The sequence below is a fragment of the Mus caroli genome, chromosome 11 (assembly GCF_900094665.2).
Source record: "Mus caroli chromosome 11, CAROLI_EIJ_v1.1, whole genome shotgun sequence".
NCBI classification, from domain to species: Eukaryota; Metazoa; Chordata; class Mammalia; order Rodentia; family Muridae; genus Mus; species Mus caroli.
The window spans coordinates 99817154-99832679 of NC_034580.1; the positions used below are offsets into that span (position 1 = coordinate 99817154).

General features: G+C 43.6%; 1 protein-coding gene across 1 annotated transcript in view; it reads right to left on the bottom strand.

Annotated features, from left to right (window-relative positions):
- Window positions 1-15526, bottom strand: part of Nsf (N-ethylmaleimide sensitive factor, vesicle fusing ATPase) — a 134217-nt gene that overhangs the window by 21115 nt on the left and 97576 nt on the right. The window contains exons 16-17 of the mRNA XM_021176539.1: window positions 4618-4684; window positions 2950-3029 (exon numbers count right to left, since the gene is read on the bottom strand). Coding sequence (XP_021032198.1) covers window positions 2950-3029; window positions 4618-4684 — 147 coding nt within the window. The remainder of the gene's footprint in view (window positions 1-2949; window positions 3030-4617; window positions 4685-15526) is intronic.

The window sequence follows — 15526 nt, forward strand, 5'->3', positions numbered from 1 at the left end:
AGAAAGAAAGAAAGAAAGAAAGAAAGAAAGAAAGAAAGAAGGAGGAGAAGGAGGGGGGAGGCGGGCACATTTTCAAGGTCCATTTCTGTAGAAGTATGCTCTGAGTGAATGTTCATTGCTGAATAATATTCCACTTCATAACTATAGTAGGTTTCATTCTACTTAGACTCATAGTGGTTTCCCTTTAGGTTTCTCTGAATCATCTTGCTGGGAACAAGCAAGTCTTGGGGCCAACGTGTGCGCTCATTTATTTTATTTGTATTCTAGCAGTGAACTGATGGGGCACCTCACTTCACGTTGAACCTTTTGAGGAACTGCTAAACTTTCCCAAAGGCAACAGATCTTAAACCTTATTAACATTTTGTAAGGTTTCCAATTTCTTCTAACTCCTCACTAACACTTATTTTTATCTGACTTTTGGATGATAGTCATCTATAATCCAAAATACAAAGAATTTCACTGTGTTGGTCTTGATTTACAATCCTTGATAAATGATAATATGAATGATTTACTCATGTGTTAAGTAGTCATTTGAATTTCACATAAATTTGAATTTCACATAATTTTTTTTTAAATGAAGGTGTGTGTATGTGTGTGTGTGTGGTGTGTGCATGTGGTATGCATGTGTGTGCACGTGATGGGGGAGACTGTGTACCATGGGTTATAAATGTAAGGTCAGAGGACACCTTTGTGTAACTGGCTTTCCCCTTCGACCTTGTCGTGGATTTGTGGGGACTGACCTCTGGCTTGCAGTGCGGTCCCTCTATCTATCTGACCTCTGGCTTGCAGTGCAGAACCTCCATCTGCTGAGCCATTTGCTGGCTCCTAAAGTTTGCTGGTTTGAGAGGTGGTTTCTCTGTGTGTAGTCCTGGCTGCTCCTGGAACTTGCTTTGAGATGAGGCTGGCCTCAAACTCCAGAAATCTGCCTGCCTCTGCCTCTTGAGTGCTGGGATTAAAGGGTGTGCCCCCACCTATTTTTAATGTTTTTCCATGAATTATATCTTGTTTTATAACCTAAGGCCATCAATGCAAGACAATGCATACACAGCTATATGCATGTGCTCAGTGTGTTTGTGGAATGAACTAGGAAGGGTGTGTGTGTGCGTGTACGCTGTGAGACTTAGAAGTGTAACATACATTTCCCGCCCTTAGAGTCTTACAACTATTGTAAGAAACAGAAACAGTGACTCTTTATGCAGCAAGAAGGCTGGGGTAAAGGTGCTTTATAGGAAGCCTTGTGGCCCAGGCTCAACCCTAAAAACCCATTTAAAGGCGAATGGAGAGAACTAAGCCCAAAAGTCTGTCCTCTAGCCTCCTCCACAGGGCCCTATGGCCTGTGCCCCCAATTACATGTACAATGAAATGATATTTAAAACATTTAAAACCATACCATTTGTTAATATTTTTCTACTTATATCATTTTGAATAGGAAAAGCTTTCAGGGAAGGAACGTATATCTTTATTTAAACTAACATGGATAGCATGTGACCAGGTAAAGGAGAAATTTTAAAATAATATTGGAAAGCTATTAATTTTTCTCCTAAGTGAATTTTCACATATTTTTAAACAAAAAGCTGAACATATAATAAAAATATTTAAATGCCTGAACAATCTCTCCTATTCTAAAAATTTTAAATATGCTAGCTCCTTAAAAAGCAGTGAGTATATAGAAGCTATTTGTTTTAGCAACTGTAGTCAGATGCATCTATTTAGAAATGGGAGGAGTCTAGGGAAGGCAGAAAATACCTCCCTTGACTTCAGCCTTAGCAGAGGGAAAGCTTCAATAGGCTAAGGCAAGAGAGTCATTCAAGTCCAGGAATTTGAGGGAGTCTGGGCAACACTGAGAACCCCATCTCAAAATCAAAAGAGAAACTATTGATTAGTGGCAGAGAACTTGACTAGTATGCAGGGAGCCCTGGGTTTGATCCTCAGCACAGGAAAAACAAAAAAACAAAAACAAAAACAAAAAACCTTTCATATTGCATATAATGAAACAATTTGAGGCTGTTATGTATCTTTTATGACTTTAGAAAATTTTTAAGAAGCACTAAAAACCTAGAAAATCGAGACCAGTCTTCAAGCACAAAATATGGATGTATATTTTCTACTGTTAAATTACATATTAGAGTCATAATTTAATTATTTCTTTCTCTGCATATTGCATATGAGACTTCCATATGGACACTAAGATGTTTTCAAATGATTGCTTACTCTCTTCCTGTCTCCCTGTGACTGGCATGTCTCAACATCCTACCACATAGAGCCAACCTAGAGAATCTGTCTTGTGGCACAGCCAAGCTTCTCTGGAGACCTCCGTAAGTAAGGCCTGACCCTCACAGGATGCTTCTGTATTTGTTTAGGCGCCGGAATCACCACCTCCAGCAGCCACATCAGTAAATATGTGATCAGATGAACAGAGATGCCAGCTCTGTTCCTTAAGGGCAGAGCATGAGAGGAGAAACAACTTCAGGTCACCCTCTACATCTGCATCACCATCTACCTCCCTCTGGAGGTGATGACTTAAGGATGCAGAAGGTGCTGGGGAATTCACAGAACAAGATTTAACACTAACGGAAACTGTCGGATCCTGATATTTTCAGAAAAGGAAAAGAAAAAAACAAACAAACCTCTGTTAAGTAAACAATTTACAGGCTGGAGAGATGGCCCCAGGTTCAATTCACCAGCACTCACATGGTACCTACCTCAGTTACAGGGGATCTGATATCCTCACCCCGACATGCATGCAGCAAAACACCAATGCGCATAAAATAAAGTAGAACAGCTGTTTGTTTAAGAAACACAATTTACCTTAAGACAGAAGGCTAGATCAGATGGGTCTTCCAGAACGCTACAACAGAACTGTAGTCTATGATAACCTACATATTCGGAGTGTCCCACTGTATACGCTTTACTGAGGAGTCTGTAGAAATCTTGTTATTACTAGTTTACCTGAGGAGGCGCCTTTTTCAGTAACACAAGAAGAGCCTGCAATACCAGGTTGGAGAACCGGGGGCCAATGGGGACATAATCTGAAAGAGAAACATGGCTGTGGTTGAGGGATGGAGAGCTTGGGGCACACATCCAAGCATGCTGGGTAAAATCAGCTCTGCCACGAGAAAAGACACCTTCATAATCTACATTCTCAACAAGGTACAGAAGGATGTGTCTGTACATTTAAAAAAGCTAAACTTCCACTTTGGTTCCTGTAGCCGTGCTTTCTGGTCTTCAGAGACCATCTTCTAAAGGAGAGAACATCCAGGTGTATTCACCAAGCATTTCTAAGAAACTACCACAAACCACCATGGCGCATTTACATATATTACGCTGGGGACAAAGTTTGACACCAACCATAGGTAGAAAGGGGCTGGGACGTGGCTTGGTGGTGGAGACTCCAGGAGGAGAAAAAGGTGGAGCTGAACAGGATATGAAAAGAAACAATAACATAACTTCGGGAGTGGAGAGTGCTCAGGTTGGCCTTCTGAGAAGGCAGAGCAGGCAGTTAGAGAACTTTCTACCTTGGGACACGTCGGCCTGAAGCCACTTCCCTTGCTCTTTCTGCCTGCCCATCTCCTGTACGTGGAGCCCTGCAGGCATCAAGCCCGCGAAGTCAAGGTTTTTCTGACTTTATTTTATTATTATTATTTTTGTCAATGTATGTTATAAAGGTTAGGTAGTATATTTTACTGAGATCCTCCTAGAATGACACCAGTCATTCTAGCACAGTGCTAGCACTTGAATAAATAAACATACAAGTACAAAAAAAAAAATAACTTCATAAAGTGAAAATCTTCTCAGAGGGCACAAACTCTTGGCAGTGTGTTACTATGACCACTTCTGCTGACTGCTCAGATAAAGGGATCTACACAGAACAATGAACATGACTAACGTTCTCAAAGAAATCATCCTATAGAATGAACCGAGATGGCCCAAACATGGCGCACCTCCAATCCTGGCCATTAGGTAGACACTATTAGTTTAAAGAGGCCTCAGAGATATATATACTTGCTTTGTTTTACATTAAGCATTACCAAAACTTAAGAAACAAAAAGCAGATGCGCCAGTGTAAGGCTGGACACAAGGAAGCAGGGAGCAGTTAATCTGAGAGCATCGTGGCACCATTAGCAGCAGCCACTGCTGGGCAGTCTCCTTGGTGTTTATGAGGTCCCCGGATGTTTCTATTTCAATGGTGTCTATCTCATTCTGATCTACTGTCATCATGATACATAACAGACTGACTGAATTCACAGTGAACAAAATGTGAAAGTAACAAGCTTTCCTGACATTTGCTAGAATATTTCTTCTATTTTGGGTTGGGAGCCCTGCCTTTAACGGCTGAGCCATCTCTCCAGCCCTTGCTAGTATATTTCTGAGTTGAGCACAGGGACTAAGTTTTCATCTTTGAACCCACTGTACCTCAACCTCAGATGTTTAATAAGTATTTTTTTTTCATTTTCAGAACTTCAGTATTTATTACTCTACATTGCTCATTTATTATGGACAGGACACACTGGAGAAAACATGGCAGCTAGCTCATCCTGACTGCTGATGTCATATAAGAGACGCTGCTATAGTCCCTGTTAGACAGGGACTTTATCACATGGCCGAGTTCAGACTCACCGAGCAGCCTCTCAATGTCATCCACGACCACACAGCTGAGCTGAGATTTGTAAGCATCATCAAAGATCTGGAAGAAAGAAAACCATATATGACCACCTCGTTGTCTTCCACAGTAAGGGCAATCCAAAGAAGATTAAGTTTGGTTAATTTTTTTCCCCTTTTTTTTTTTTTTGACATGGGAAACTCACTGAAGAGACCAGGCTGGCCTTGAACGCAGGCATTCACCTGCCTCTGCCTCCTGAATACTGGGATTAAAAGTACACCACAATGCCCTGTTAAATTTGGTTAATTCTTGAATGACACCTGAACAAAACACAGCGTGGTACTAATGCCCAGGCTAAAATACATGAATAGAGTACAGGACTGTAGAACTTGAAGAACACTCGGCAAACTGAAAGCACTTAAATGACTTGCTTGGGACAACACAGTAAGGTGGACAAAAACAGTCAGCGAATTAAAGCAGCAAAGGAAGTGGTTATGCCCTGGTGACCACAGAGTAGCAGTTTCAAATCAGAAGAATCTGTTGATGTGGAAGGCAGAGCTAAGTGCCCATGGCCTTCAGGACAGCCTCTTAGGAATGATGGCAGGTCCCTTTTAGACACTGTGAATGGGGCACGGGGCACCAGAGTACAGATTGATCTCCGCAGCCCACCTAATCTCTCTGGTTGATATGTATGTAACCTTGGTGGACCACGGTGGCAGAAAACGGCCCAGCCCCAACACATAACGCTTTAGGTGGCACAGTAGTTCATGGTGGGTATCTTTAAACCAAAGAAGATTTAGAATTAAGTATAGAAATTAAGTTAGTTAAACTAATACTAATAATTTTCATTTTAAACTTAAAACTAACCTGTATATCCTCGGTCCTTACAGAACCCTTAACAGTTAAGAAAGGCTACCGTGGAGGTTCTGCTGTCAGCATTTAACACAGTTCCTTGTTACCTCTACCATGGCATAAACACAAACAATTTCCATCTCCACATATTTAGTCAGATCAGCCCCTCTAGTAGAAGGGCTTTCTGTTGGACCATGCCCTTTACGCTCCCTACCTGTCCTGTCTCTATCTAGCAGTTTCCTTCCAGGCTGAAACACTCCATTCTCCAGAGAAGCTTCTTTTTTTTTTTTTTTTTTTTTTTTTTTTTTTTTTTTTTTTGGTTTTTCGAGACAGGGTTTCTCTGTGTAGCCCTGGCTGTCCTGGCACTCACTTTGTAGACCAGGCTGGCCTCGAACTCAGAAATCCGCCTGCCTCTGCCTCCCGAGTGCTGGGATTAAAGGCGTGCGCCACCACGCCCGGCTGAGAAGCTTCTTAAGAAAGGATATAAACGACTCAACACAGCCTTGTGAAGTCCCTGAATCTGACCAGCTCTGCTAGGCCCCTTCCTCCAAAAGACCATCTAAACAGGAGACAACTGGTGATTTTGATTTTCACAAGCCGCGCTGCAAAGAGGATTCTCAGATAAGCAACCTTCCAGGAGGCAAAGAAGTCCCACAGCCTGGAAAAGGCTCAGCCCAACCAATTGTACCACCTGGAAAGGACTGCAACCTGTAGAGCTGCCTGCAGGCTGTGCAGTGTGCCCCAGAACTGCAGGCCGTGCAGTGTGCCCCAGAACTGCAGGCCGTGCAGTGTGCCCCAGAACTGCAGGCTGAGCAGTGTGCCCCAGAACTGCAGGCCGTGCAGTGTGCCCTAGGCCTGTAGGCCGTGCAGTGTGCCCTAGGCCTGCAGGCTGAGCAGTGTGCCCCAGAACTGCAGGCCGTGCAGTGTGCCCCAGAACTGCAGGCTGAGCAGTGTGCCCTAGGCCTGCAGGCCGTGCAGTGTGCCCCAGAACTGCAGGCTGAGCAGTGTGCCCTAGGCCTGCAGGCCGTGCAGTGTGCCCTAGGCCTGCAGCTATGTAGTGTGCACAGGCGTCCAGCTCTAGGGAGCTGTCACCCAGGCTGAGGTGGCCTTTTGATGATGTGGCTGTTGTTGAGTAATTTCTGCTCTTGAGAGTAACCTGTCATCGACACTCCTTTAAGTAACTGCAGTAAAACTCACCTGTTCATCAGTGTGTGTACACACGCATACGTGCACATGTGTGTGTCTCCCCAGGAAGAGCCTGACACGTAACATAGTCCCGTGCTGTGTCACAGTTCCACTTCCTCCTTAGCTACCAGTCTCCTCACTGGAATGTGAAGTGGGTAAAAACATTGCTCTGTTCATAACACCTTTAGCACCCAGCACAAGACGGTAAAGATGTCTGTCTGCTCGGCAGATTCACAAGCTCCGAGTCCACCTTGTCCGCATCATTTTCTTTACTCTGTTGCCTCAGCATTTTATATACTGTGCATGTATTGTGGACTCACTACAGTTTCCCATATATTATACTAGGCTGTAAAAACCCAGAAAGCAAGTATGTTTCATTAGCTCTAGATCCTCTATCAACTAATATAATGCTCGCCAGAAAAATAACAAGTGTTTGTTAAAAAGTAAATTTATAGCTAGGCTGTGGTGGCTTATCCCTTTAACATCAGCACTCTGGAGGCAGAGGCAGGTGAATCTCTGAGTTTGAGACCAGCCTGGTCTACAGAGTGAGTTCCAGACAGATAGTGTTAAACAGAGAAACCCTATCTCAACCATCAACAATTAATAATAATAATAATAATAATAATGGTAATTATTTATTATTATTATTTATGCTTTAAAAATATGCAGTAGAAATATCAAGTAGGTAGTTGGATGTACAACTGAAGTCAGGCTGAGGAAATGCTATCAGGATAGTGGCAAGTGAACGATTGGCTAGATGGGACTTTCAGGAAAAGGTGGCAGAGGAAAAAGAACACAGTACGACAGAGGCTGTAGTAGGAAGTGTTAACATTACAGTCATTCAGTCATTTCAGTCACGCACAACAAATGCTTGTTAACTCTTTCATTCGCCAAGTGTTAATGAAGCCATGGGAGAGAGCAGTGAGGCAGATAAGTGCCCTGTCAGAAGTTAGAGTGGGGAAAGGGGAAAGGTCCTGTGTACTGTGAGGAGGCCTGTCTGAGAGAAGGCTTCAGAGAGAGTCATGCCATGAGACACCATAGTCCTTCTCCTATCCTGGATGCCACAGAGCCCCACATTACCAACTCGGTTGAGTCTCTGAGAAGCTACAGTGAGCGAGGGTCACCTTCTGAGCCATGATGCACACATCTCCTACACGGATAAGAAACACAGTGCACTGTGCCAGGGCATTGAATTTGAATAAGGGGGTGCTCCTTACTGCAGCAGAGCTGAAGCTATCCCAAGCCACAAAGGTAGGTAGGGAACAAGGGTGGGCTCCCAAATTAAAAAAGAAAAAAGACATTTAAACCCAAATCTAAAAACACAGAATGTATTATGATTACACTGACTGTCATGTCCAGAGAAGACAAAATTCAGGAAAGCTAGCTGGGCAGTGGTGGCGCATGCCTTTAATTCCAGCACTCGGGAGGCAGAGGCAGGCAGATTTCTGAGTTCGAGGCCAGCATGGTCTACAGAGTGAGTTACAGGACAGCCAGGGCTGCAGAGAGAAACCCTGTCTTAAAAAAAAAAAAATCAGGAAAGCTGTTATAGCAACCAACTGGTGTGTAGTTGATGAAATGGAGACGTGACAGACAGTATCGATGTGGGTGAGGGATGAGGCACAGGAGGGACTGACAAATGGACGCCCAGCATCTTTCAAACCACGAAGCAAGACATAATCAAACGGGATGTTACCATGTAGCCCTGGCTGCCTTGGAACTCAATATTTAGACCAGGTTGGCCTTGAATTAAGAGATGTGCTTGTTTCTGCCTACCGATGCTGGGATTAAGGGCATGTGTCAGCACACCCAGCTTGACCTAGAGGACCTTAAAATTTTCTGCAAGCTAAAATTTATTGTACAAGCAATTTTAAAAAAATCCACTATTGAGATCTAAAGCAATGCGCCGAGATGTGAGTTTTACATTTTAGGAACGTTTTCCAGTTTGGGAATATGGAGTGTCAGGCGAGAGATGGTGTGGGAAGTCGGTGTATGGAGAAGAAGGCAGATGCTATGGTATTTGGGGGTGGGGTGGGGGGGAGCAGAGAAGGGCTGAGCTGAGGATGAGTGCGGTGATAAGAGAGAAATGGCTGTCAAAAAATCTGGTTGTTTTGGGAACGGATGCTGAGTATATGTGCACGAAGGCAGAACTATTCAGCTAGCCTGCCCCATCCTAGCCAGCTAGGGTTGGGGGGTAATGGGATGAAGAGGGCTTCGGCTTTCTGACAGTTACTTCTTTCTGGCTTGGAGTGAGTGAGCTCCAGACTACAGAAAGGCTTGGTAGCAGCGGTTCTTAGCTATTTCCAAAGTCTAGATTGGTATTAAAGCCACTGTAGTATTGTGAGAACTCAGGGGATCACTAATAACAAAACTTTGCTTGGCAAACATGTTTTCAGAGATCTACTAAAGGTTTAGAGGCAGGAAAACAGGTCTATCGTTCAAGCTATGAAATCACAGGGTAAGAGTGACAGAAGCTTGGGGAGGAGGGGGCAGGGCCTGGCTGGCTGCTGCCGCTGCACACTTTCTTTGACTCGGTGCTTCTCCTTTCTCAAGGCAACTTGTAACTTATAGAGCAAACTTTACTACAGCAAACTCCAGGCATCTGTGGGCCTGGTGTGATGGTGCCCACCTGGGACCCCAGGCCCTGGGAGGTAGGGTCAGCAAGTTCAGAACTAAGCCAGTGTCTGCCACGCCATATCAGAAAGTCTGAGGCTAGGGGTTACATGAAGGCCTCTTAAAAATGTGTGTGTGTGTAAACAGATGTTTTTTTTATTATGTAGTGGAAACAACTTAGGGACGTCACAGTTCATTATATAGGCTGCCTGGAACACTTTAGAAGAAAAAGACCAATGGTATTCATTTAACAGCAAGTATACCTATATTTTTAGAGGAATGACCAGCTTTCAATGTCAGTGTTACACAGAGGAGCATGCACGGCTGTCTTGACGATGTACTCACGCTGACAAAGGCCGTGCCAAAGCCAGTTGTAACTTGACTAGTTAGCTCAGACTCCTCTGTTCTAATCTGAATGCGCACAGCACACACCCTTTCACTTCCTGCAGTCACCTGCAGCCCCTTTTTATCTCCTCACCGGTCTAAACTGAGGTCCCCTCCTCGTCCACTGCACCATGATTTATGTGTACTCTTCTCAGAAACTGTTTCCTGGCCCAGGCCCCAGCCGAGTTCTCACTAAGATGAGACTCAGGCTTGACGGGCAAGCACAGGAGATTAGCTGCCAGCCTAAATCTAATGAGATATTTACATATTGAGCTGGAAAGTTCTACTGTAATTTTATGTAAATCAATTCAAAAAGGAGGTGAGGTATTGGAAGAAAAGATACAGAGAAAATAAACTCATGTAAAGTGTCCCAGTTAGAACGGTGCCCCAGCCTGCCCTCAGTACAACACACAGCGGATGGATGCATGCACAGGGCACACAGCAGTCAGCAGGAAAGCTGCAGCTAGGAGTTATATATATACCTCAGAGACTCCAAAAACACTAATCTAAGGAACGTCCAGTCACTCTAGAGTCATCAGGGAGAGTCCTGCAAAGCATGTGAGGCAACAGCCTGCAGAGACAAGGTCTAGTCAGCTGGGGAGCCTGAAGAAGGGCTGGAGGGAGGTCGGCAGGACCAGAGGGAAGGACAGTCTCGGTTGGTGTGCAAATGATGAGATTTGCTCTGAAGGATAAAGATAATCTCCAGAAAACAGATTCCCAGAGTCTATCCCCAGCTGTGGACAGAACAGGCTGCACCACCTCTCTTGCTTGTAAAAGCAGAGAGTACAACACAGACCTGAGGGTCATAAGAGACAATCAGACCACGGACGACCTGGGCTCTAAGACAGGATGCTGGAGATATCACATAAGCCGAGGAACGGGGACTGGGGCAGGCTGGGTAGGGGGCAGGGCACCACAAGAGCTCAAGGCACAGAGCTCACTCAGCCTTGGACTCCACACACAAGCTAGAGCCACCTGTGAGGAGAGGCGGGGCAGCAGCTGCTTCTCTGGCCGACTTGAACGCTCCAGGGAGGATGCCGGCATTATTAGCTCCATGTTAATCCCAGCCTTTCAGAGTCACAAGCCGCAGCAAAGTGTGCTGTAAGGAGCTTCTATCCTTCCCCTTCTATAACCTCTTTAGTGCACTTAAGGAGGTAAAGCTAAGCTCTCTCTGGCGGAGACTGGAAGGGTTCCCTTCAATTTTGGAGTACCTGGCGTGAAGCACCTCAGCCTAGTTAGCAGAAATCTAATGACAAGAGGAAGCTAATGACTTAGAAAATCCCCGATGCAGTAAATCTGTCAGCAATTAGTGGAAAGCACACGCTAATCATATTTGGTAGCATATAAAAACGTAAATGAGCAAATTTAAATTGGCACTATCAGTAGTAATCTCTGGTCTCTAAAAATAATTTGGGAGCAGACCAAGCAAAAATCAGCTGTCTTCTGACAGGAAGTGGACCTCAAGTTTCGGCAAAGCGCTGAAGCTTTTGTGATTGACCTTAAAATCCCTTATTTGTTCTCCTCGCTTTTCAGGAAAAAGTCTTACATTTTTCACTATCCTGATCCAAGAGAGGGTGTACTCTGTGCTCTACCAGCTAAAAGTCACGTGGCCCCAAAGCTCTACTCTTCCTCTATATACTCCGCAAAAGACTGTGTGTTCACCCAAAGCCAGGAGACAGCCACCAGGACCCTTGGACACTTCTGGAGTACCCCACGGCTCAACTCATGCCTGCTCAAACTCCACTGAAACGGCTCCATGATATATTAGGATGTCAACCCAAAACATCCAGATTCTGTTGCTTAGTAACTGCTGTCGGGAGATCCAGCTTCCAGCTTTGCTCTTTGTACGGACTGAAGTGTGAGAGGAGGGGGATTAGCAGCACGGCCGTTACTACAGTGCAGACTGCAGTCGGCAGTGGATTTACAGCAGGACATTCACAGAAGATTATTTCCCTCTCGCAAAGCTAGTGGGAAGGAAATTTCCTTCTGTTCATTTGCAAACCTTTGAAAATAAGAAGTATCGTGTTATTAATAGGAGGTCCATAAACATTATTTAATTTTGTTTAAAAAATTTAGTGATATCTGGCTTGTGTATTTTATATTGGTACTAAATGCATACACAGAGGTATCATGACTACATAATTAGGTAAAGCCAAATTCTATTGCTGTGTTCTTTTCATCCGATGTCACTAACAGTCAGCAAAATAGATTTTTGCAGTATAGATGCAAAAAAAAAAAAAAAGATGGAGACAAGAATGAAAATTTTAGAACAGAATAAAGTTTGAGAAGCAAACATAAAATAGGAGAAAAATCTGTAAATCTGTCAAATCTCTTATTGGAGCGTATGGCGTTCCCCCCAGCTCTCAACAAGAGGATAACACTTCATAAATGCTTTGACAGTGCTCGGTTTATCCATGCAGAAAGGATTTATTGAAGAAGGTTACAAGGTGAAATTTAAATGAATTGAGAATAAACGATGCTCATGTATTTTTGCATTCATTTTGGGGAAGAAAGTAGTAGCGCAATTATGGTCCTCTTTCCTCATAAAAACTATCTGCTACCGCATCCAAGTAATGAAATGGTAACAAGATACGGGATGAACGGATTCAGACTGCTCTATCTAACAAAGCTAACTTATGTTATTTCTGAGCTTATAAACTATTATAACTATAAAACATTTGGGGAAATACATGTGTACACACACACACACCATTAAAGACAGAGCACCAGGCCTTGTAGGTGCTAAGGTAGGTAGGTACTCTACCAGAGTCATTACGACAGTCATTAAAATGTAGCTAGAGAAATAACTGGGGGCTGGTGAGATGGCTCAGTGGGTAAGAGCACCCGACTGCTCTTCCAAAGGTCCAGAGTTCAAATCCCAGCAACCATCCGTAACGAGATCTGGCGCCCTCTTCTGGAGTGTCTGAAGACAGCTACAGTGTACTTACATATAATAAATAAGTAAATCTTTAAAAAAAAAAATACCATAAAAAAAAAATAACTGAATGCCAACTTTTTACCTAACAAATTGAAAGAGAAAAATTTAACAACATTAAGTTGAGGCAGAAGTGCAGACAAACTCATTCTTTTCAAGTGTAGATGAGCAGAACTTTCTGAAGGGATGGGCCACGGAAAATCAGTAGTCTCTTTACATAAAAGATCCCATAGCAATACGCATAAACAATCTTGACAAAGTTCCCCGCCCCCCCAGAAAAATTGTGTCTTCTAGAAATGTCAGAGAAGCTAAACCCATCAAGCCTCACCAACATGGCTGCCTACACCTGACCTGAACAAGGATGACAGCAACAGACACGCTCACGTGGAAGGAGGAGAGCTCATGGGCGCAGCCCTAGACGAAGGACTATGGGCAGCTAAGGAATGCTGAGATAGTCTTCACCGGAAGAGAACGCCAACTGGTTATCCAATACCAGTCAGCAGCCCAGAAAACACACAGACAAGCAACACTATATGCACTGAGCAGGTTGTGTTTATATATTTAGGAATATAGAAGGATACACACACATCAACAATTAAAGAAAAAGATGTTGAGAGAGAGAGAGAAGGGGGAGGGAGCGAGAGCGCATAGGAAGGGAGGAAATAGAAGAGGGAAATGGTGTAAACTTATTATAATGTGAAAACTGAAGATTTATAATAAAAATAGTAATGAATATTAGCAATCTGAATCCTAAAGAAATAAGCAGAAACTGTATGATAATAAGTAAAATTGCCCACCATACTTACTGAAGTGCATAGTCTGTCCCAGAAATGCTATTTTACTTTAAATAAATTGCCATCTCATTTAGTTCACACACTATCTCTATGTGGCAATTCTCCTGCCTCAGCCTACAGAGTTCTGGGATTCAGGTATGCACCAGCATGCTCTAAACAAACCTTCATATTATAGAGAAAAACCAAAGGCTTAAAGGCTTCTAGAGAAACTAATTTACTCAAGGTAACAGAGACCATAAGTATGACAGAGATGTGATTCAAATTTGGGTCTATTTGCATTAAAACCCAAGTATTCAGTCATGTGATGCTAATCAAACTAAGAAAAACCTAAAAAAAAATGTGGAGCAGTGATTTTTCTAGTTTGGTAACTCTATAGAATACTATTTATAACTGTGAAAAAATTAAAACAAAAGTGCTTTAAAAAATATTCATATTACTTTTAAATGATGTGTCTATGTCTGGGTCCATGAGTGGAGGTGCCTGTGGAAGGCAGGAGCATCAGGTCCCCCTGAAGCTGGAGCTGGGGTTACAGGTGATTGTGAGCTGCCTGCTGTGGAAGCTGGGGACCGAACCTGTGTCCTCGGGAAGAGCAGCCAGTCTCTTACCCACTCACCGTCTCCAGCCCCCTCTGTTAGGAATGGTACTAAGAATAACTATGTGGAGACAGGACCCGTAAAAGAAAGAACTGGTTTTGTTTCAGAATAAAGCATTACAAGTCACTTGTGGTCTGAAAAGAAAGCGAAAACACCCCTTCTCCTCCTCACATTAAAACTGGGGGTCTGGGGAAGGATGGCGTTTACGGTTCACTTTCAAAAGCAACCTGGGAGACCTAGAGCATTTAGACCGGTGTGAGCCCTCGGGCATTGGTCGGCCCACCGTTAGGTAACGTGAAAACTGTGTGCTGGCAAAGGTTTGTGATATTTCTAATAGTCTATGTTTCTAAGACATCTATGCTTCATTATTTTCTCTGTCCTAAAGTTTAGTGACAGAAATAATATTTCCCCCACTCCAAGGAAAACTAAAAGTCTAACGTAGAGTTATGACTAATCTGCTGGAGCAGATATTTTTTAATTTTAAGTGTACATGGATGATGCAGACAGTGAATCATAAATCAGAATGATTTTGAATAAGCCGGTATGGACTCTTACTTTTATATTCCTTAGCATTCTGCTCATCTAAAATTCTACCTTGAAAGGCTTCAGCAATTTAAAGATTAAATCATAAGTTATTAAGTCATTAATTTAACCATTTAAGCCTCTAAAATCAGCACATATTACCTTCCCCCCTCAAGTCAATTTGCAAGAGATTAAAATAATAAAAATGATACTATCTCACACTCAGCAAGGTGGCTTTGATCTGCAGAAGCCTAAAGTACTTTAAAAAAACAAGGAACATCCACCCACATCTCAGGTAGGAGCCGGCAGCAGCAGAAAGCAATGGAGTCCTTCGCTGTCTGCACACACTCCTGGTTGTGAGCAGGTACGGAGTAGATGGTTTAGGACAATCAAAGTATTGCTCGTTTTTCCGTGAGGTATGAAGTCCAGTGACTCCAGATTCCAAGCGTTAAAGTTCCAACACTGGTGGCTTGGGGGGTGGCCTGTAGAGGGAAACCCAAGCCTGAGAGAGAGAGTCAGAGGTAGAGCATGTGCCAGACTCACTCGGACAAAACAAGGACCAAGAGTCTGCAAAATCAGACCGTCACCATCAGCAGTGGCTTCTGGGCGCGTGGAAGGGTCTCAGCTCTGACTTTTAAGCACACTCGGGCGGTTGCTGTAGAAGGCTGACTTGGTACTTGCAGGGATGCAAGTGAGGTGGGCCAAAGGATTCCAATGCTACTCTGTGCCACTCTAACTCCACCAATGGCTCAGAGGTAACAAACACTTAAAAGGAGAGGGGTGAGGAGGCGTTGGGTTTAAGGAAGCTCTTCTCAATAAACAAATGTGGGAGTTTGTGGGAAAAGCTTCCATATTTTAATGTGTTCTCTTCCAAACTATAGTCAATTTAATCGGAGCCGAATAGTTTGGTTTGCACATTGATAAAGAACTAAAGAGACGGGCTGGTGAGATGGCTCAGCGGGTAAGAGCACCCGACTGCTCTTCCGAAGGTCCAGAGTTCAAATCCCAGCAACCACATGGTGGCTCACAACCATCCGTAATGAGATCTGGC